Genomic DNA, 20,880 nt, shown 5'->3' on the forward strand with positions numbered 1-20,880 from the left:
GGTAACATAGATAAGATGTTTTATTTTCATGACATGCTTATGAGTTATTTCTCATAAGAATGTATTTTGTTGTACTATAGTGGTGGCCATTGGCAGTTATCTGTTCTATGTCGAGACTAAGTTGCATGGGCCGCAGAGAGGGGAGAGGTCAAGGGGTCATCATGTGTAAACATATATTTTCTGTGTGCCAGTGACTCCCTACTTTTCTCATCGGGGAAAGGAGGGTGGCAGTGTCTGGAATCATTCTATGCTCCCTTTTTGTTGACCTATAGGGTCACTCTCCTCTCTGTGAGTTTGTCCTCTGATTGGTTGTATTTAGAATTGGTTCTATCTAAATGACAATTTGATATATATCATAGGGTGGGGGTAATGTCTTGGTACCATTTTGTACCAAGGACGAGATAAGAGCTTTGTTTAGGAGACCAAACTGAACGATAATTTATAGCCCACTCTGTCTGACTAGGGGATATTCTCTCTGAAGTAAGGTTTTTTCTTTGTGTAAGTTCCTAAGACCTGTGTTTTGTCATGTCGTCTAGGAGGGGGTGGATCTTTGCTATAAAGGATCCCATTTGCCATTATGTAGAGGACTCTCAACTTTTCATTAGAGATACTGAACTGTTGAAAGTCAAAATGCTATTGCAAAAGCTTAATTATTGTTAAAGGTGAAGATTAAGCATAACTCTGATTCGTGTGATTTGCTCTCTCATCATTTGTTAATTAAGGACATTTCCACGACAGGTCCTTGACTAGTCTCTCAAAGCACTTCATGATGACGGAAGTGAGTGCTACTAGCTTTCTTGGGAACAGGAACAATGGTGGCCCTCTTGAAGCATGTGGGAACAGCAGACTGGGATAGGGATTGATTGAATATGTCCGTAAACACACCAGCCAGCTGTTCTGCGCATGCTCTGAGGGCGCGGCTGGGGACTAGTTAGACATTTTACGACTTCGGGTGTGTTCTTAAATTCAATCTGGAGTGCCAGAGTGTGCTCGTAAATTCAGAGCGTTGTCAGGTTGGCCGTTTGTAAATTCAGGGCGTTTCGCTCTCGGAGGGCACACTGGACGCTCGGGCCAAGGAGTATGGTTGATTTGAGTGTTCTGACCTTACAACGGCAGCCAAACACCCAAGCTAACTTGCTAGCTACTTCCAGACACTAATGAGACCACTGACCATTTTACTCGCCCTAGAAGAGCTGGTTAGGCAGTTCTCATGTTATCCAGAGCTTTGGTGACTATAACTGTGCTGCTGGCAACAATTTAATTATGATTTTTTGCCAACATTTACTGACACCGGCCATATGTTGCAAGCGCTCATAAATTCATTATTCTGTGCTCTGGTACACTCAGACAGAGTGCTCTGAAATCAGAGTAGATGGCCAGAGTGAATTTACAAAAGCACCCGAATGTCCATCAAATGCACAACGACTGTACCATTTAGCTAAGCTAAGAATGACGAGAATAATCAAGTCAGTAAACGTTGGGTAGTTAGATAGCCTATAGTTAATATACTGGCAAATTTGATGTATAAGTAGCCAACTAACATTATGTAGCTAGCTAACATACCGGTATATACTGCTGTAATGATATGCTATGTGGTTGGTAAGGACAGCGTAGCCAACAAATTGTCAGCCAATATAACGTGTAAGGTAACTTATTTGAAAAGTCATTATTTTATAACGTTGCTCAACATTTTCTTTGTATCTGCTCAATGAATTTGTATCTGCTCTCGTTGTACTTCGGCTGCATATTTTCAAATGCCTCTGCTTTATAGAGTCTGTATGTAATAGAACGTCATTTTGGCATAGTGGAACTGCCTACGTCACTACCTTATCTGCTTGAATAGAATACTAAATAGTAGCTAGCAAGATGAAGATCACAGAGGTCATTTTTAATGAGTGCATTTAGAAAGTGAATAGTTTGCATCAACTACCTGCAAAGGTTTTGCTTGCAAACTTTGGTTTTGAATCGTGAGTTTCTGACATGTCTGCCTCGTGATTTGTTGGGAGAGTTCTCTGTCTGAGCACCCACCCCAGATTTCTTTTTTCCTTATCAAAGTTGTCAAAAGAGTCCGTTGTCGAAACCAGACCCTAGTTACTGTTGCATAAGGTCGGGTTTTCGAGACTAAATATTACCTGTCCACAGACCTGAGCAATATCAGAGGACATGAAAACCTAATTGCTTGGAAATAACAACAGGATTGCCCTGCGGCACCCAGGCCTCCCACACATGCACACACTGTGTTACGCACTCACCTGGCACCACTCCATTCGTTGCAATGGCACTCATGGAGATCGCTGTCAGCATGGTCTGAGACAAGAGAGTCAGTGGGGAGAGAAAACGATATATTTAAAATGGAGGAGCAGTTAAATATATTTTATTCACCAGCTGCAGTTCTGATTCTTAGTTTAATAATATATTGTTTGTGATGCTCCATCCTTATGCCATACTTCAGTATGAACATTGTGACGATGGTTCAAAATAGATTCTTAGTTATATACTGAACAAAAATACACTATATATACAAAAGTGTGTGGACACCCCATCAAATTAGTGGATTCGGCTATTTTAGCCACTCAGCCATTGCTGACTGGTGTATAAAATCGAGAACACAGACATGTAATCTCCATATCCAAACATTGGCAGTAGAACGGCATTATAGAAGAGCTCAGTGACTTTCAACGTGGCACCGTCATAGGATGCCACCTTTCCAACAAGTCAGTTTGTTACATTTCTGCACTGCTAGAGCTTCCCCAGTGAACTGTAAGTGCTTTAATTGTGGAGTAGAAACGTCTAGGAGCAACAACGGCTCAGCTGCAAAGTGGTAGGCCACAGAAGCTCACAGAACGAGACTGCCGAGTGCTGAAGCGCATAGCGTGTAAAAGCGTCTGTCCTCTGTTGCAGCACTCACTACCGAGTTCCAAACTGCCTCTGGAAGCAATGTCACAAGAACTGTTCTCCGGGAGCAACATAAAATGGGTTTCCATGGTCATGCAGCTGCACACAAGCAAAAGATCACCATGCGCAATGCCAAGCTTTGGCTGGAGTGGTTCAAAGTTCACCACATTTCGACTCTGAAGCAGTGGAAACGCGTTCTCTGGAGTGATGAATCACGCTTCACTATTTGGCAGTCCGACGGATGCCAGGAGAACACTACCCACCCGAATGCATAGTGCCAAATGTAAAGATTGGTGGAGGAGGAATAATGGTCTGGGGCTGTTTTTCTTGGTTCAAGCTAGGCCCGTTAGTTCCAGTGAAGGGAAATCTTAATGCTACAGCATACATGGACATTCTAGACGATTCTGTACTTCCAACTTTGTGGCAACAGTTTGGGGAAGGCCTTTTCCTGTTTCAGCATGACAATGCCCTCGTGTACAAAGCGAGGTACGTACAGAAATGGTTTGTCGAGATCGCTGTGGAAGAACTTGACTGCACTGGCACAGAGCCCTGACCTCACCCCCTTTGAACAACTTTGGGATGAATTGGAATGCCGGCTGCGAGCCAGGCCTAATTGCCCAACATCAGTGCGCGACCTCACTAATGCTATTGTGGCTGAATGGAAGCAAGTCCCCGGAGCAATGTTCAAACATCTAGTGGAAAGCCTTCCCGCAAAGGGGGGAACAACTCCATATTACTGACCATGTTTTTGGAATGAGATGTTTGACAAGCAGATGTCCACATACTTTTGGTATGGGGACAAAGTGTGTAATTGGCATGCTGACTGCAGCATCATTTTAGAGAATTTAGAGAATCTGCCTCACAACCGCAGACCACGTGTAACCACGCCAGCCCAGGTCCTCCCAATCAGACTTCTTCACCTGCGGGATTATCTGAGACCAGCCACCCAGACAGCTGATGAAACTCTGGGTTTGCACAACCAAAGAATTTCTGCACAAACTGTCAGAAACCAGCTCATGGAAGCTCATCTGCGTGATCATCGTCTCACCAGGGCCTTGAACTGACTGCAGTTTGGCGTCATAAACCGACTTCAGTGGGTAAATGCTCACCTTTCGATGGCCACTGGCACACTGGAGAATTGTGCTCTTCATGGATGAATCCCGGTTTCAACTGTACCGGACAGATGGCAGACAGCGTGTATGGCGTTGTGTGGGTGAGTGGTTTGCTGATGTCAACGTTGTGAACAGAGTTCCCTATGGTGGCGGTGGGGTTATGGTATGGGCAGGCATAATCTATGGACAATGAGCACAATTGAATTTGATCAATGGCAATTTGAATGCACAGAGATATCTTGACGAGATCCTGAGGCCCATTGTTGTGACATTCATCCATCAGCTTATGTTTCAGCATGATAATGCACGGCCACATGTTGCAAGGATCTGTATGTACACAATTCCTGGAAGCTGAAAATGCCCCAGTTCTTACTTGGCCTGCATACTCACCACACATGTCACCCATTGAGCATGTTTGGGATGCTCTGGATCAACTTGTACAACAGCGTGTTCCAGGTCCCGCCAAGTGGGACAACATTTCAACGGCCACAATCAACAGCCAGATCAAGATCTATGCGAAGGAGATGTGTTGTGCTGCGTGAGGCAAATGGTGGTCACACCAGATACTGATTGGTTTTCTGATCCACGCCCCTACCTTTTTTTGTAAGCTATCTGTGACCAACAGATGCATATCTGTATTCCCAGTCATGTGAAATCCATAGATTATGGACTAATTAATTGATTTCAATTGACTGATTTCCTTATATGAACTGTAACCTGAAACCTGAAATTTTTGTTCAGTGTATTTGGCAGATGATCGATCATGACAACATACAATGCAACCTTGAACTAACCTGACAACTCATCAATCTAATCATCATCCTGGCAGAAATAAAAGACAGAGATCATAGACATCTATAGTGTCAGTATTTATATCTAAGGTGGGGACAATCTGCAGGCTTGAGATAAAAGTTTCCCTTAGATTTAGGATCAGATAACCGATTGTATAAATAACCTTAAAAACAGATTTAGGATCAAATGAGCATACCTGTAAATAACCTTACTTATTTGATGGGTGTAAAAATATCAATATCAAAAATATCTGACCACTGAATAAGTGGTTAGAAGCAACTTCTACACAACCTATCCTTTTAACTGGGTCCCAGAGCACCAGATGACCCAGATGGTCAGATGGCATTGGCTAAATAAAGGATAAATAAAGGAGTCATAGTAAATATGTTTGGGAAGGCAGACCAACCATCTCTGCTAAAGCTCAGTGATGCAGATAGGGCATTTCACAAATCCACAAGGCAGAATGGCAATGTGGAGAGAGAGGGGGAGATGTAAGAGAGGAAATGTAGAGTGGAGAGAAAATGAAAGGGACAGACAGGGAGGGAAGTGGGGAGAGAGGGAGGGGTGTAAGAGAGAAAATGGAGAGTGGAGAGAGAATGAAAAGGACAGACAGGGAGGGAAGAGGGGAGAGAGGGAGGGAGAAGTTAGGTTTAGTAGGAATCATGAGAGAATAAGAATGAGAGGGAGAAACAGGTGTATGTGAGAGGGGGAGACAGGTGTCTGTGAGTGTCTGTGAGAGAGAGACAGGTGTATGTGAGAGGGAGAGATACGTGCCTGTGCCAGAGAGACAGGTGTATGTGAGAGGGAGAGACAGGTGTCTGTGAGCAGGAGAGAGGTGTCTGTGAGAGGGAGAGATACGTGTCTGTGAGAGAGAGAGACAGATGCCTGTGAGAGGGAGAGAGGTGTCTGTGAGAAGGAGGGACAGGTGTCTGTGAGAGGGAGAGATAGGTGTCTGTGAGAGGGAGGGACAGGTGTCTGTGAGAGGGAGAGATAGGTGTCTGTGAGAGGGAGAGATGGGTGCCTGGGAGCGGGGAAGAGTTGAAGTAAATAAAAGAGACAGAAGAGAGAAAGACAGAGACAGTCAGAGTTGGAAAAAAAAGAGCGAGTGAGGTAATTAGGCCAGAGAAAGAGAGTTAGTCAGAATGGTTAGATGGAGACAAATACTGACTGGATCATGGAGGAATCAGAGGGAGAAAGAACAAGATATTTGGATTAAAGGAAAGAGATGGATAGAGAAAGACAATGAAGGAAATAGATCTCAGGACACAGGGAGAGAGAATGAGTCACGGAGAGACAAAAAGAGAGTGACATTATGAACACGATAGAGAGAGATGATTGCGCTCAATCAATACCTCTTCAGTGTGGGTTTCCAGTGGCACGCCAGGAGCTGTGTGTGTGTGTGTGTGTGTGTGTGTGTGTGTGTGTGTGTGTGTGTGTGTGTGTGTGTGTGTGTGTGTGTGTGTGTGTGTGTGTGTGTGTGTGTGTGTGTGTGTGTGTGTGTGTGTTAAGTGGCAACGGGGCCCTCTCAGAGCCCAACAGGCCTGGTGACGTGGCACTGCTATGAGACTCCTTATCAGCTGGTAATGAAGTGACCCTGCTCTCTGAGGAGCACAGATAAAGCCCTAATTGTTTTACTGTTATCTGATGCTGCAGGCAAGGGACCCCGGGACTGCTCTACTGGGAATCATGCTCCTTGAGCATCCCTGGGCAGACAGACAAGCTCCGGGAAGAAGTTGCCCTTTGACACAGATCTGGGATCACCTTACCCCTCATCAAGTGAGGACACATGATATATGTAAATTGACAGTGATGTGAACTGATAACCATGTACAAAGCTGACCTGGGTTCAAATACAATTTCAGGTATTTAAATTACTTTTCAAATCAAATATTCTTTTGTCATTTCAAATGCACATGTATTTGAACCCATGTCTGGTACAATGTAGAACAAGACAGGAAAACATGAAGCGTCAAATCAGCGTTGGGTTATAATATCTTATAAGAGATAGCTTGGACACTTCTCCCATCCTGTGAAACCCTGCTGTCGTTTCTATCTAAAGGTGTCCGTCCACGTGCTTCCCATCCAAAAGAGTTCGGAACAGACCCCTTGACTTTTTCCAAAGGTTGTTACGTTACAGCCTTATTCTAAAATGGATTAAATTGTTTTTTCCCTCTCATCAATCAACACACAATACCCCTGTCCAATCAATTGAATTTACCACAGGTGGAATCCAATCAAATTGTAGAAACATCTCAACAATGATCAATGGAAACAGGATGTTCCTGAGCTCAATTTCGAGTCTCATAGCAAAGGGTCTGAATACTTATTTAAATAAGGTATTTCTGTTTTTATTAAATGTGCAAAAATGTTTAAAAAAATATTTTCACTTTGTCGTTACGTGGTATTGTGTGTAGATTGCTGAGGAAATAGTTTCATTTAATCAATTTTAGAATACGGCTGTGATGTAACAAAATGTGGAAAAAGTCAAGGAGTCTGAATATTTTCCGAAGGCACTGTATATTACTACGACATTTTGTGCTGATTTTGTTCGTTTTGGTCTTTGGCAAGGGTTTTTTAGGCTGTTCATACGCATTACATTTTTTCTCGAGGAAAGCCGAAGTTCGGTAGCCAAAGTCTACACACATTCGTCTGTGATTGGACAACAGAAGGGATTCTTCAATAAAGTGTTTGTTGTCATTCAATGAAAGATGACTCAATTTCATGCACATTTTTTCACTTCAGATATACAGAGCTACAAGACCATGGTGCTTGCCTACGGAGCTGTGAGGGGAACGGCACCTCAGTACCTCCAGGCTCTGATCAGGCCCTACACCCAAACAAGGGCACTGCGTTCATCCACCTCTGGCCTGCTCGCCTCCCTACCACTGGGGAAGTGCAGTTCCCGCTCAGCCCGGTCGGGGCTGTTCGCTGCTCTGGCTCCCCAATGGTGGAACGGGCTCCCTCGCGACGCCAGGACAGCGGAGTCAATCACCACCTTCCGGAGACACCTGAAACCCCACCTCTTTAAGGAATACCTAGGATAGGATAAAGTAATCCTTCTCACCCCCCCCTTTAAAAGATTTAGATGCACTATTGTAAAGTGGCTGTTCCACTGGATGTCATAAGGTGAATGCACCAATTTGTAAGTCGCTCTGGATAAGAGCGTCTGCTAAATGACTTAAATGTAATGTAAATGTAAATGTAAATATATGGCACCAAACATCTTAATTTGTAAAATTGCATGACTTAGATCTCCTCTGCAAAAACTTCAAATTTAAGATGGATTTCTTGAGCTATCTTAGATGAATTCTGACCATTTCGAGGAAGTACATATCAAGGTGGACAAACTATTATTGTTTTTTTCTCGTTTTTCAGGCAAAGGTCTTTAAAGCGAGTATGCGAGGCACAGAAGTTCACTTCGTCTAGCAGAGTTCTGCTAGGAGCACACCCAACATAGAATACAGATGCCTTTATCTGAAGGATCTCCACATGTATGTCCACAGACTGCAGAACAAAGAGGAGGCTCTGCTGCTCAGGGTCTACTAGTCCATTAGTAATTTAACACTTTCCTATCCAGAACTAGACAGATCACTGCACCTGTACATAGTCCATCTGTAAATAGCCCATCCAACTACCTCATCCCCATACTGTATTTATTTATTTATCTTGCTCCTTTTCACCCCAGTATCTCTACTTGCACATTAATCTTATGCATATTCTACCATTCCACTGTTTAATTTCTATATTGTAATTACTTAGCCACCATGGCCTATTTATTGCCTTACCTCCCTTATCCTACCTCCTTTGCACACGACGTATATATACTTTTTCTACTGTATAATTTATTGTATGTTTGTTTATTCCATGTGTAACTCCGCGTTGTTTTATGTGTCGAACTGCTTTGCTTTATCTTGGCCAGGTTGCAGTTGTAAATGAGAGCTTGTTCTCAACTAGCCTACCTAGTTAAATAAAGGTGTTCTCAACTAGCCTACCTGGTTAAATAAAGGTGAAATACATTTTTTTTAAATCCCTTGGGTGGGACTGGAACAGATGTCCCACTGGTCCCACTCGAGTCAAGGTCACAACCTCTATGTATGGCCCAAGGTACAGTAGCAGTCCTTTAGAGTCCTGAGCTCACTGCCTAATCAGAGCTGTTGGGGTTTGATGTTGTCTTTGATCTGTCACGTTCTGACCTTAGTTCTTTTGTTATGTCTTTGTTTTAGTATGGTCAGGGCGTGAGTTGGGTGGGTTGTCTATGTTCGTTTTTCTATGATTGGCTATTTCTGTGTTTGGCCTGGTATGGTTCTCAATCAGAGGCAGCTGTAAATCATTGTCCCTGATTGAGAACCATATTTAGGGAGCCGGTTTTCTATTGTGTTTCGTGGGTGATTATTTACTGTTCTGTGTTATATTTCACCGTTCAGGACTGTTCGTTTGTTGTTTTATTGTTTTTTGTTTCAGTGTTCACTATTCGTATTAAAAATCAGGATGACCACTTACCACTCTGCTCTTTGGTCCTCTCCTTCATACGACAACCGTTACATGATCAGTCCTTTGATTTGACGGGCTGTATCTGCCTTTTTTTAGTACTCTTGCTGACATGCCAATTGGCAGTGATGGAGCTGATAGTAGCTTAGAGTGCTAGCAAGCCTTCATTTGTTACTGGATCTGGAGATAGACGGGGGTAAGGTTGGTCACCTATTGTTTGGAGGTTGGCTCATGGGGGGAGATAGTCCTCAAGGCTAGTACTACTAAGGCTATAGCTTTTAGTCCCTTGGGGAGACAAACCAGAATTAATCAAAAGGAACACCATTATGATTTTTTTTTTTATCCTACATTCTAAATGCATTCTGGAATTTAAGTTTCAGTTGTTCTGGGTTATATAATTATTTTTAGTAACAAATGATAACATTTCTATGAATCAGCATGTATAGAAACCCAAAATATACTTATGTATACAACACTGTAAATTAATAGCTATTTCTGTAAGTGAAGGGATGAATTGTAAATGTATTCTGTAAAGCTTGTAGGGTTACCTCAGGTCAAAACAGGATTAAACTAGGATTTACCCAACTGGGAGAGCTTTGGACATCAAACAGAATTAAAATGGAAGTGGTGTTAAGTATATCCTTATCAGAGCTGCAAACTGGCCTCTGCTCTGGCAGGCACAGTGCCCATTCTAACACTGATGGACATTAGGATAGAGAAAGAGAGGGAGAAGGGGAAATATAGAGAGAGTGGATGGAAGAGAAAAGAGCTATCCCGACAGAGAGGGAAACATGGAGGGTGATATAAAGAGCGAGAGGATGAGGGGAAGAAAGAATGAGAGAAGGAGGAGAACAGAAGAGATTAGGTTTGTGAGAAGGATATGGTCCAGACTCACCGTGGAGCAGCACATGAAGACAATGATGAAGGAGCCAAAGACCCCTCCGATGCCCACCATCCAGGTCATCCGCAGGAACAGGATCACACCAAAGATATTCTGGATGCAGGGAAGGTACACCCCCATCAGAGTGCCCAGCGATGGTGCCTGGAGAACAAACATAGCGCAAAACGGATTAATACTGTGTGTGTGTGTGTGTGTGTGTGTGTGTGTGTGTGTGTGTGTGTGTGTGTGTGTGTGTGTGTGTGTGTGTGTGTGTGTGTGTGTGTGTGTGTGTGTGTGTGTGTGTGTGTGTGTGTGTGTGTGTGTGTGTGTGTGTGTGTGTGTGTGTGTGTGCACGTGATATGAACATTTAACAGTGGCACGGCAGTACAACCATTAATATACAAGTACAGTAATGTACCCAACACCTTAGTGGAACAAAACAAATTCCTCCAGTGACCAAATCTTGCATCTGAGTTTGGTGGATACAGTACAGACTCATTCTGCACTCATCATACTGAAATACAGTACAGACTCATCAGAAGCTCAGAGGCCCTCCTCTATCCCATCACAAAGGGAGAGTAATCAAATGAAGAGGGAATGTCAAGCTCTTTATTCAGTCATAATGGAGACATCTCCTCCCCATTAACCTATTTGAATGGCAGCAGGAAGATAACGCATTTCCTTTTCTTCATTATTTTAGAGAGCGATTCTGTCCGTCCATGACTGAAAGCTTTTCTTCTGAGGAAATTAAGCTGAAATTCAGGCAGCAGAGATTCCTCTGTGTCTCTCTACACAGAGAGAAAATAATCCATCTATGTGATATCATAGTTAAGTAGTAGAAACTTACTTTCACACTCTTCTATTCATGCAGGTGGAAGTGGCTCTAGGATACTAGCTCTGGCTGCCCAAACCCAATGTCCTCTATCGCTCTGCCAACCTATTTAGCTAATGGCTAGCACAGTTGTCCTGTTGCCAGGGAGAAGGACCCTCTCATTAATTTCTTCACATGGGCCTATCTGTCTAGCTATGTATGTGGGAGAAAATGTAATTATCCCAACAATGTCATCCCACAGTGTCGTTCTCAAACGCTACCCTTGATTAGACATAGCTTTCAGCTATTGAGTTCAATGGGATTGGATCTGCCATAGGACTGACCAGACCTCCAGTAGCTAATACCAGTACGAGACATTACTAACACATTATGGTAGTGCAGGATTCACACTTTTTTATTACTTTTAAATGCAATTTATTCTAGGATAAGATTGGAAAGTCAGTTTAAATTCCAATCGCCTATGAGACAGGGTTTTGGTCATATCCAATAGTGACAACAATGACAGTACAAGTAGAGGTACAAGCAATTATTTGTCCTCTTAGTCCTTGCTTGTCTTCCTTACACTCCAATTAAGTGTCTGAAGCTCCTCATTTAAATTCTGTGGAGTCCAGGGAGGAGACGAGACATGGGAAGGAAATTGAAATCTGTATATAGAGAGAGATGTCTTAGCCCCAAGGGTTTTGCATAGCCACAGGGGAGAGCCAGTGAGAGGTAGCCTACTGCAGGGCCACTCTGACAGACTGTCTACCTCAGGTTTTGCCCTTGGACCTCAGATCCTCCAGGTGACTCATCACAATAGGAGCCTCGCCACACCATATACGGAATTACTTAGCATTCAGTGACAGGCTCCACGGCAGCATGTCTCTTTCACTGTAGAGCAGTGTTTCTCAATCCTGGTCCTGGGGACCTAAAGGGGTGCACATTTGTATTTTTGCCCATGTACAAACAAAGCTGATTCAAATAATGAATCATGAACAAGCTCAAGCTGATAATTTGAAAGGTGTGTTAGTGCAAGGGCAAAAACAAAATAAATTCCCCTTTAGGTCCCCAGGACGAGGGTTGAGAACCACTGCTGTAGAGAACACTACTGAAGTCCACAGTACACAAAACTGTACCTGTTGAATGAGTCCTCAAGTGCTGAACTACAAATGGACAAATAAATGCACATTTTGATGCATCAATCTTCATTAAATTGTAAAAAGTAGCCTGTCATGTTTTTCCTTTGCAGAACAATCGTTCCTATCAATTTGACTGATGCTAAAGACAACACAAACCACCTCTAAAATAACCTGTCAGACCAATTACCATGCCATGTGATCATGTGCCCCAATTTCACAGCATGAGAGGAATTGTAGTCAGGTGATTGAGTAAGGCTGGTAGGATGCTTCTCCTCATCTTGTCTGAGATAAAAAATAAAATGAAAACATTATCCCATCCTCTCAGGTTAATATCTACTACCTGTTTAGAATTATCTTATATCAGCCTCTTTTGGCCTCTTGGCTGGAAGAAGCTGTCAAATGAAGATGCAGATAACAAGAAAAAGAGTGGAGGGGAATGATGCAGTAACCTGCAGCTTGTTGTATCAGGGTAACGACAGGCTGAGAGAGCAGCTTGTTGTATCAGGGTAACAAGACAGGCTGAGAGAGCAGCTTGTTGTATCAGGGTAACGACAGGCCAAGAGAGCAGCTTGTTGTATCAGGGTAACGACAGGCTGAGAGAGCAGCTTGTTGTATCAGGGTAACAAGACAGGCTGAGAGAGCAGCTTGTTGTATCAGGGTAACAAGACAGGCTGAGAGAGCAGCTTGTTGTATCAGGGTAACAAGACAGGCTGAGAGAGCAGCTTGTTGTATTAGGGTAACAAGAAAGGCTGAGAGAGCAGCTTGTTGTGTCAGGGTAACAAGAAAGGCTGAGAGAGCAGCTTGTTGTGTCAGGGTAACAAGACAGGCTGAGAGAGCAGCTTATTGTATCAGGGTAACAAGAAAGGCTGAGAGAGCAGCTTGTTGTGTCAGGGTAACAAGACAGGCTGAGAGAGCAGCTTGTTGTATCAGGGTAACAAGACAGGCTGAGAGAGCAGCTTGTTGTTTCAGGGTAACAAGAAAGGCTGAGAGAGCAGCTTGTTGTGTCAGGGTAACAAGACAGGCGGAGAGAGCAGCTTGTTGTTTCAGGGTAACAAGAAAGGCTGAGAGAGCAGCTTGTTGTGTCAGGGTAACAAGACAGGCTGAGAGAGCAGCTTATTGTATCAGGGTAACAAGAAAGGCTGAGAGAGCAGCTTGTTGTGTCAGGGTAACAAGACAGGCTGAGAGAGCAGCTTGTTGTATCAGGGTAACAAGAAAGGCTGAGAGAGCAGCTTGTTGTGTCAGGGTAACAAGACAGGCTGAGAGAGCAGCTTGTTGTTTCAGGGTAACAAGAGAGGCTGAGAGAGCAGCTTGTTGTGTCAGGGTAACAAGACAGGCTGAGAGAGCAGCTTGTTGTATCAGGGTAACAAGAAAGGCTGAGAGAGCAGCTTGTTGTGTCAGGGTAACAAGACAGGCTGAGAGAGCAGCTTGTTGTATCAGGGTAACAAGAAAGGCTGAGAGAGCAGCTTGTTGTGTCAGGGTAACAAGACAGGCTGAGAGAGCAGCTTGTTGTTGTATCAGACAGGCTAACAAGACAGGCTGAGAGAGCAGCTTGTTGTATCAGGGTAACAAGACAGGCTGAGAGAGCAGCTTGTTGTATCAGGGTAACAAGACAGGCTGAGAGAGCAGCTTGTTGTATCAGGGTAACAAGACAGGCTGAGAGAGCAGCTTGTTGTATCAGGGTAACAAGAAAGGCTGAGAGAGCAGCTTGTTGTGTCAGGGTAACAAGACAGGCTGAGAGAGCAGCTTGTTGTATCAGGGTAACAAGAAAGGCTGAGAGAGCAGCTTGTTGTATCAGGGTAACAAGACAGGCTGAGAGAGCAGCTTGTTGTATCAGGGTAACAAGACAGGCTGAGAGAGCAGCTTGTTGTTTCAGGGTAACAAGAAAGGCTGAGAGAGCAGCTTGTTGTGTCAGGGTAACAAGACAGGCTGAGAGAGCAGCTTGTTGTTTCAGGGTAACAAGAGAGGCTGAGAGAGCAGCTTGTTGTGTCAGGGTAACAAGACAGGCTGAGAGAGCAGCTTGTTGTATCAGGGTAACAAGAAAGGCTGAGAGAGCAGCTTGTTGTGTCAGGGTAACAAGACAGGCTGAGAGAGCAGCTTGTTGTATCAGGGTAACAAGAAAGGCTGAGAGAGCAGCTTGTTGTGTCAGGGTAACAAGACAGGCTGAGAGAGCAGCTTGTTGTGTCAGGGTAACAAGACAGGCTGAGAGAGCAGCTTGTTGTATCAGGGTAACAAGACAGGCTGAGAGAGCAGCTTGTTGTGTCAGGGTAACAAGACAGGCTGAGAGAGCAGCTTGTTGTATCAGGGTAACGACAGGCTGAGAGAGCAGCTTGTTGTATCAGGGTAACAAGACAGGCTGAGAGAGCAGCTTGTTGTATCAGGGTAACAAGAAAGGCTGAGAGCAGCTTGTTGTGTCAGGGTAACAAGACAGGCTGAGAGAGCAGCTTGTTGTATCAGGGTTATGCTCCACTGCACATGTGCTGGATAACAGGCCTAATGTGGCCCTGCTCAGGCAGGTTAGCATTTTTCATCGTGAATCTTGTTCTAGATGCAGCTCTGCAGAGTGGTGACTACAGCCACAAAGTCATAAAATTAGATTTTAAACCTGTAACCTTTATTTAACTATGCAAGTCAGTTAAGAACAAATTCTTATTTACAATGACGGCCTACCCTGGCCAAACCCAGATGACACTGGGTCAATTGTGCGCCGCCATATGGGACACCCAATCACGGCCGGATGTGATGCAACCTAATCTTAACCCTAACCTTAACCACACTGATAACCATAATGCCTAACCATAAACTTTAATTAAGACCAAAGAGCTAATTATGATTTCTTACAATATAGCCAATTTTGAATTGGCTCAGTTTCCAAGGGAAAATGGCTCAGTTCTGTTTCCATAAACGTCAACCAGCCCTGCTCAGGCCCGATAAATGACCAAACGGCTGTGAATCGGCGGGGAAGGAAACGGACAGCACAGCCATCAATAATGTCCTGTCCAGGCCTAAACATGGCCGACAGCGTCATCAATAACGTCCTGTCCAGGCCTAAACATGGCCGACAGCGTCATCAATAACGTCCTGTCCAGGCCTAAACATGGCCGACAGCGTCATCAATAACATCCTATCCAGGCCTAAACATGGCCGACAGCGTCATCAATAACATCCTATCCAGGCCTAAACATGACCAACATCGTCATCAATAACATCCTATCCAGGCCTAAACATGACTTTCTGTGGCTCAGTTGGTAGAGCATGGCGCTTGTAACGCCAGGGTAGTGGGTTCGATTCCCGGGACCACCCATACGTAGAATGTATGCACACATGACTGTAAGTCGCTTTGGATAAAAGCGTCAGCTAAATGGCATATATTATTATTATTATTACCAACAGCGTCATCAATAACGTCCTGTCCAGGCCTAAACATGGCAGGCAGCGTCATCAATAACATCCTATCCAGGCCTAAACATGACCGACAGCGTCATCAATAACATCCTATCCAGGCCTAAACATGACAGACAGCGTCATCAATAACATCCTATCCAGGCCTAAACATGACCGACAGCGTCATCAATAACATCCTATCCAGGCCTAAACATGGCCGACAGCGTCATCAATAACGTCCTATCCAGGCCTAAACATGGCCGACAGCGTCATCAATAACGTCCTATCCAGGCCTAAACATGACCAACAGCGTCATCAATAACGTCCTGTCCAGGCCTCAACATGGCAGGCAGCATCATTAATAACGTCCTATCCAGGCCTAAACATGGCAGGCAGCGTCATCAATAACGTCCTGTCCAGGCCTAAACATGGCCGACAGCGTCATCAATAACGTCCTATCCAGGCCTAAACATGGCAGGCAGCGTCATCAATAACGTCCTGTCCAGGCCTAAACATGGCAGGCAGCGTCATTAATAACATCCTATCCAGGCCTAAACATGGCAGGCAGCGTCATAAATAACGTCCTGTCCAGGCCTCAACATGGCAGGCAGCGTCATTAATAACGTCCTATCCAGGCCTAAACATGGCAGACAGCGTCATTAATAACATCCTATCCAGGCCTAAACATGGCAGGCAGCGTCATTAATAACGTCCTATCCAGGCCTAAACATGGCATACAGCGTCATCAATAACGTCCTATCCAGGCCTAAACATGGCATACAGCGTCATCAATAACGTCCTATCCAGGCCTAAACATGGCATACAGCGTCATCAATAACGTCCTACCCAGGCCTAAACATGGCAGACAGCGTCATCAATAACGTCCTATCCAGGCCTAAACATGGCAGACAGCGTCATCAATAACGTCCTATCCAGGCCTAAACATGGCAGGCAGCGTCATCAATAACATCCTATCCAGGCCTAAACATGGCAGGCAGCGTCATCAATAACGTCCTGTCCAGGCCTGAACATGACCAACAGCGTCATCAATAACATCCTATCCAGGCCTAAACATGACCAACAGCGTCATCAATAACATCCTATCCAGGCCTAAACATGGCAGGCAGCGTCATCAATAACATCCTATCCAGGCCTAAACATGGCAGGCAGCGTCATCAATAACGTCCTGTCCAGGCCTAAGCATGACCAACAGCGTCATCAATAACATCCTATCCAGGCCTAAATATGACCAACAGCGTCATCAATAACATCCTATCCAGGCCTAAACATGACCAACAGCGTCATTAATAACGTCCTATCCAGGCCTAAACATGACCAACAGCGTTAATAATAACGTCCTATCCAGGTCTAAACATGGCAGGCAGCGTCATCAATAACATCCTATCCAGGCCTAAACATGACCAACAGCGTCATCAATAACGTCCTATCCAGGCCTAAACATGGCAGGCAGCGTCATCAATAACGTCCTATCCAAGCCTAAACATGACCAACAGCGTCATTAATAACGTCCTATCCAGGGCCTAAACGTCCAGGCCTAAACATGGCAGGCGTCATCAATAACATCCTACCCAGGCCTAAACATGGCAGACAGCGTCATTAATAACATCCTTTCCAGGCCTAAACATGTCAGGCAGCGTCATCAATAACGTCCTATCCAGGCCTAAACATGGCAGGCAGTGTCATTAATAACGTCCTGTCCAGGCCTAAACATGGCAGGCAGCGTCATCAATAACATCCTACCCAGGCCTAAACATGGCAGACAGCGTCATCAATAACGTCCTGTCCAGGCCTAAACATGGCAGGCAGTGTCATTAATAACGTCCTGTCCAGGCCTAAACATGGCAGGCAGCGTCATCAATAACATCCTACCCAGGCCTAAACATGGCAGGCAGCGTCATCAATAACATCCTACCCAGGCCTAAACATGGCAGGCAGCGTCATCAATAACGTCCTGTCCAGGCCTAAACGTGGCAGGCAGCGTCATCAATAACGTCCTATCCAGGCCTAAACATGGCAGGCAGTGTCATTAATAACGTCCTGTCCAGGCCTAAACATGGCAGGCAGCGTCATCAATAACATCCTACCCAGGCCTAAACATGGCAGACAGCGTCATTAATAACATCCTTTCCAGGCCTAAACATGTCAGGCAGCGTCATCAATAACGTCCTATCCAGGCCTAAACATGGCAGGCAGCGTCATTAATAACGTCCTGTCCAGGCCTAAACATGGCAGGCAGCGTCATCAATAACGTCCTACCCAGGCCTAAACATGGCAGACAGCGTCATTAATAACATCCTTTCCAGGCCTAAACATGGCAGGCAGCGTCATCAATAACGTCCTATCCAGGCCTAAACATGACAGGCAGCATCATTAATAACGTCCTCACCAGGCCTAAACATGGCAGGCAGCGTCATTAATAACGTCCTATCCAGGCCTAAACATGGCAGGCAGCATCATCAATAACGTCCTATCCAGGCCTAAACATGGCAGACAGCGTCATCAATAACATCCTATCCAGGCCTAAACATGACCGACAGCGTCATCAATAACGTCCTATCCAGGCCTAAACATGACCAACAGCGTCATCAATAACATCCTCCATAAACATGGCCTAAATCCATCCAGGCCTAAACATGGCAGCAGTCATTAATAACGTCCTGTCCAGGCCTAAACATGGCAGGCAGCGTCATCAATAACATCCTATCCAGGCCTAAACATGACCGACAGCGTCATCAATAACGTCCTATCCAGGCCTAAACATGGCAGGCAGCGTCATCAATAACGTCCTGTCCAGGCCTAAACATGGCAGGCAGCGTCATTAATAACATCCTATCCAGGCCTAAACATGGCATGCAGCGTCATAAATAACGTCCTGTCCAGGCCTCAACATGGCAGGCAGCATCATTAATAACGTCCTATCCAGGCCTAAACATGGCAGACAGCGTCATTAATAACGTCCTATCCAGGCCTAAACATGGCAGACAGCGTCATTAATAACGTCCTATCCAGGCCTAAACATGGCAGACAGCTTCATTAATAACATCCTATCAAGGCCTAAACATGGCAGGCAGCGTCATTAATAACGTCCTATCCAGGCCTAAACATGGCATACAGCGTCATCAATAACGTCCTATCCAGGCCTAAACATGGCAGACAGCGTCATCAATAACGTCCTATCCAGGCCTAAACATGGCAGACAGCGTCATCAATAACGTCCTATCCAGGCCTAAACATGGCAGACAGCGTCATTAATAACATCCTATCCAGGCCTAAACATGGCAGGCAGCGTCATCAATAACGTCCTGTCCAGGCCTGAACATGACCAACAGCGTCATCAATAACATCCTATCCAGGCCTAAACATGACCAACAGCGTCATCAATAACATCCTATCCAGGCCTAAACATGGCAGGCAGCGTCATCAATAACATCCTATCCAGGCCTAAACATGGCAGGCAGCGTCATCAATAACGTCCTGTCCAGGCCTAAACATGACCAACAGCGTCATCAATAACATCCTATCCAGGCCTAAATATGACCAACAGCGTCATCAATAACATCCTATCCAGGCCTAAACATGACCAACAGCGTCATTAATAACGTCCTATCCAGGCCTAAACATGGCAGGCAGCGTTAATAATAACGTCCTATCCAGGCCAGGACCTAAACAGGTGGCAGGCAGCGTCATCAATAACGTCCTATCCAGGCCTAAACATGGCAGGCAGTGTCATTAATAACGTCCTATCCAGGCCTAAACATGGCAGGCAGCGTCATCAATAACGTCCTGTCCAGGCCTAAACATGGCAGACAGCGTCATTAATAACATCCTTTAACGCCCTATCCAGGCCTAAACATGGCAGGCAGCGTCATCAATAACGTCATTAATCCTATCCAGGCCTAAACATGGCAGGCAGCATCATTAATAACGTCCTCACCAGGCCTAAACATGGCAGGCAGCGTCATTAATAACGTCCTACGCCCTGTCCAGGCCTAAACATGGCAGGCAGCATCATCAATAACGTCCTACCCAGGCCTAAACATGGCAGACAGCGTCATCAATAACATCCTATCCAGGCCTAAACATGACCGACAGCGTCATCAATAACGTCCTATCCAGGCCTAAACATGACCAACAGCGTCATCAATAACATCCTATCCAGGCCTAAACATGGCAGGCAGCGTCATTAATAACGTCCTGTCCAGGCCTAAACGTGGCAGGCAGCGTCATCAATAACGTCCTATCCAGGCCTAAACATGGCAGGCAGCGTCATCAATAATGTCCTATCCAGGCCTAAACATGGCAGACAGCGTCATTAATAACGTCCTATCCAGGCCTAAACATGGCAGGCAGCGTCATTAATAACGTCCTATCCAGGCCTAAACGTGGCAGGCAGCGTCATCAATAACGTCCTATCCAGGCCTAAACATGGCAGGCAGTGTCATTAATAACGTCCTGTCCAGGCCTAAACATGGCAGACAGCGTCATTAATGACATCCTTTCCAGGCCTAAACATGGCAGGCAGCGTCATCAATAACGTCCTATCCAGGCCTAAACATGGCAGGCAGCGTCATTAATAACGTCCTATCCAGGCCTAAACATGGCAGACAGCGTCATTAATAACGTCCTATCCAGGCCTAAACATGGCAGACAGCGTCATTAATAACGTCCTATCCAGGCCTAAACATGGCAGGCAGCGTCATTAATAACGTCCTATCCAGGCCTAAACGTGGCAGGCAGCGTCATCAATAACGTCCTATCCAGGCCTAAACATGGCAGGCAGCGTCATTAATAACGTCCTGTCCAGGCCTAAACATGGCAGGCAGCGTCATCAATAACGTCCTACCCAGGCCTAAACATGGCAGACAGCGTCATTAATAACATCCTTTCCAGGCCTAAACATGGCAGGCAGCGTCATCAATAACGTCCTATCCAGGCCTAAACATGGCAGGCAGCGTCATTAATAACGTCCTGTCCAGGCCTAAACATGGCAGGCAGCGTCATCAATAACGTCCTACCCAGGCCTAAACATGGCAGACAGCGTCATTAATAACATCCTTTCCAGGCCTAAACATGGCAGGCAGCGTCATCAATAACGTCCTATCCAGGCCTAAACATGGCAGGCAGCATCATTAATAACGTCCTCACCAGGCCTAAACATGGCAGGCAGCGTCATTAATAACGTCCCATCCAGGCCTAAACATGGCAGGCAGCATCATCAATAACGTCCTATCCAGGCCTAAACATGGCAGACAGCGTCATCAATAACATCCTATCCAGGTCTAAACATGACCGACAGCGTCATCAATAACGTCCTATCCAGGCCTAAACATGACCAACAGCGTCATCAATAACATCCTATCC

At 45.1% G+C, this 20,880-nt stretch overlaps 1 protein-coding gene across 3 annotated transcripts in view; it reads right to left on the reverse strand.

Annotated features, from left to right (window-relative positions):
- LOC118359427 (solute carrier family 12 member 5-like) overlaps nucleotides 1-20,880 on the reverse strand; it is a 133,030-nt gene that overhangs the window by 38,310 nt on the left and 73,840 nt on the right. For all 3 annotated transcript variants that reach the window (XM_052481924.1, XM_052481923.1, XM_052481925.1), the window contains exons 4-5: nucleotides 10,183-10,329; nucleotides 2,253-2,307 (exon numbers count right to left, since the gene is read on the reverse strand). In XM_052481924.1, the coding sequence (XP_052337884.1) occupies nucleotides 2,253-2,307; nucleotides 10,183-10,329 (202 nt within the window). The remainder of the gene's footprint in view (nucleotides 1-2,252; nucleotides 2,308-10,182; nucleotides 10,330-20,880) is intronic.

This window comes from Oncorhynchus keta, chromosome 27 (assembly GCF_023373465.1).
Source record: "Oncorhynchus keta strain PuntledgeMale-10-30-2019 chromosome 27, Oket_V2, whole genome shotgun sequence".
Lineage (NCBI taxonomy): Eukaryota > Metazoa > Chordata > Actinopteri > Salmoniformes > Salmonidae > Oncorhynchus > Oncorhynchus keta.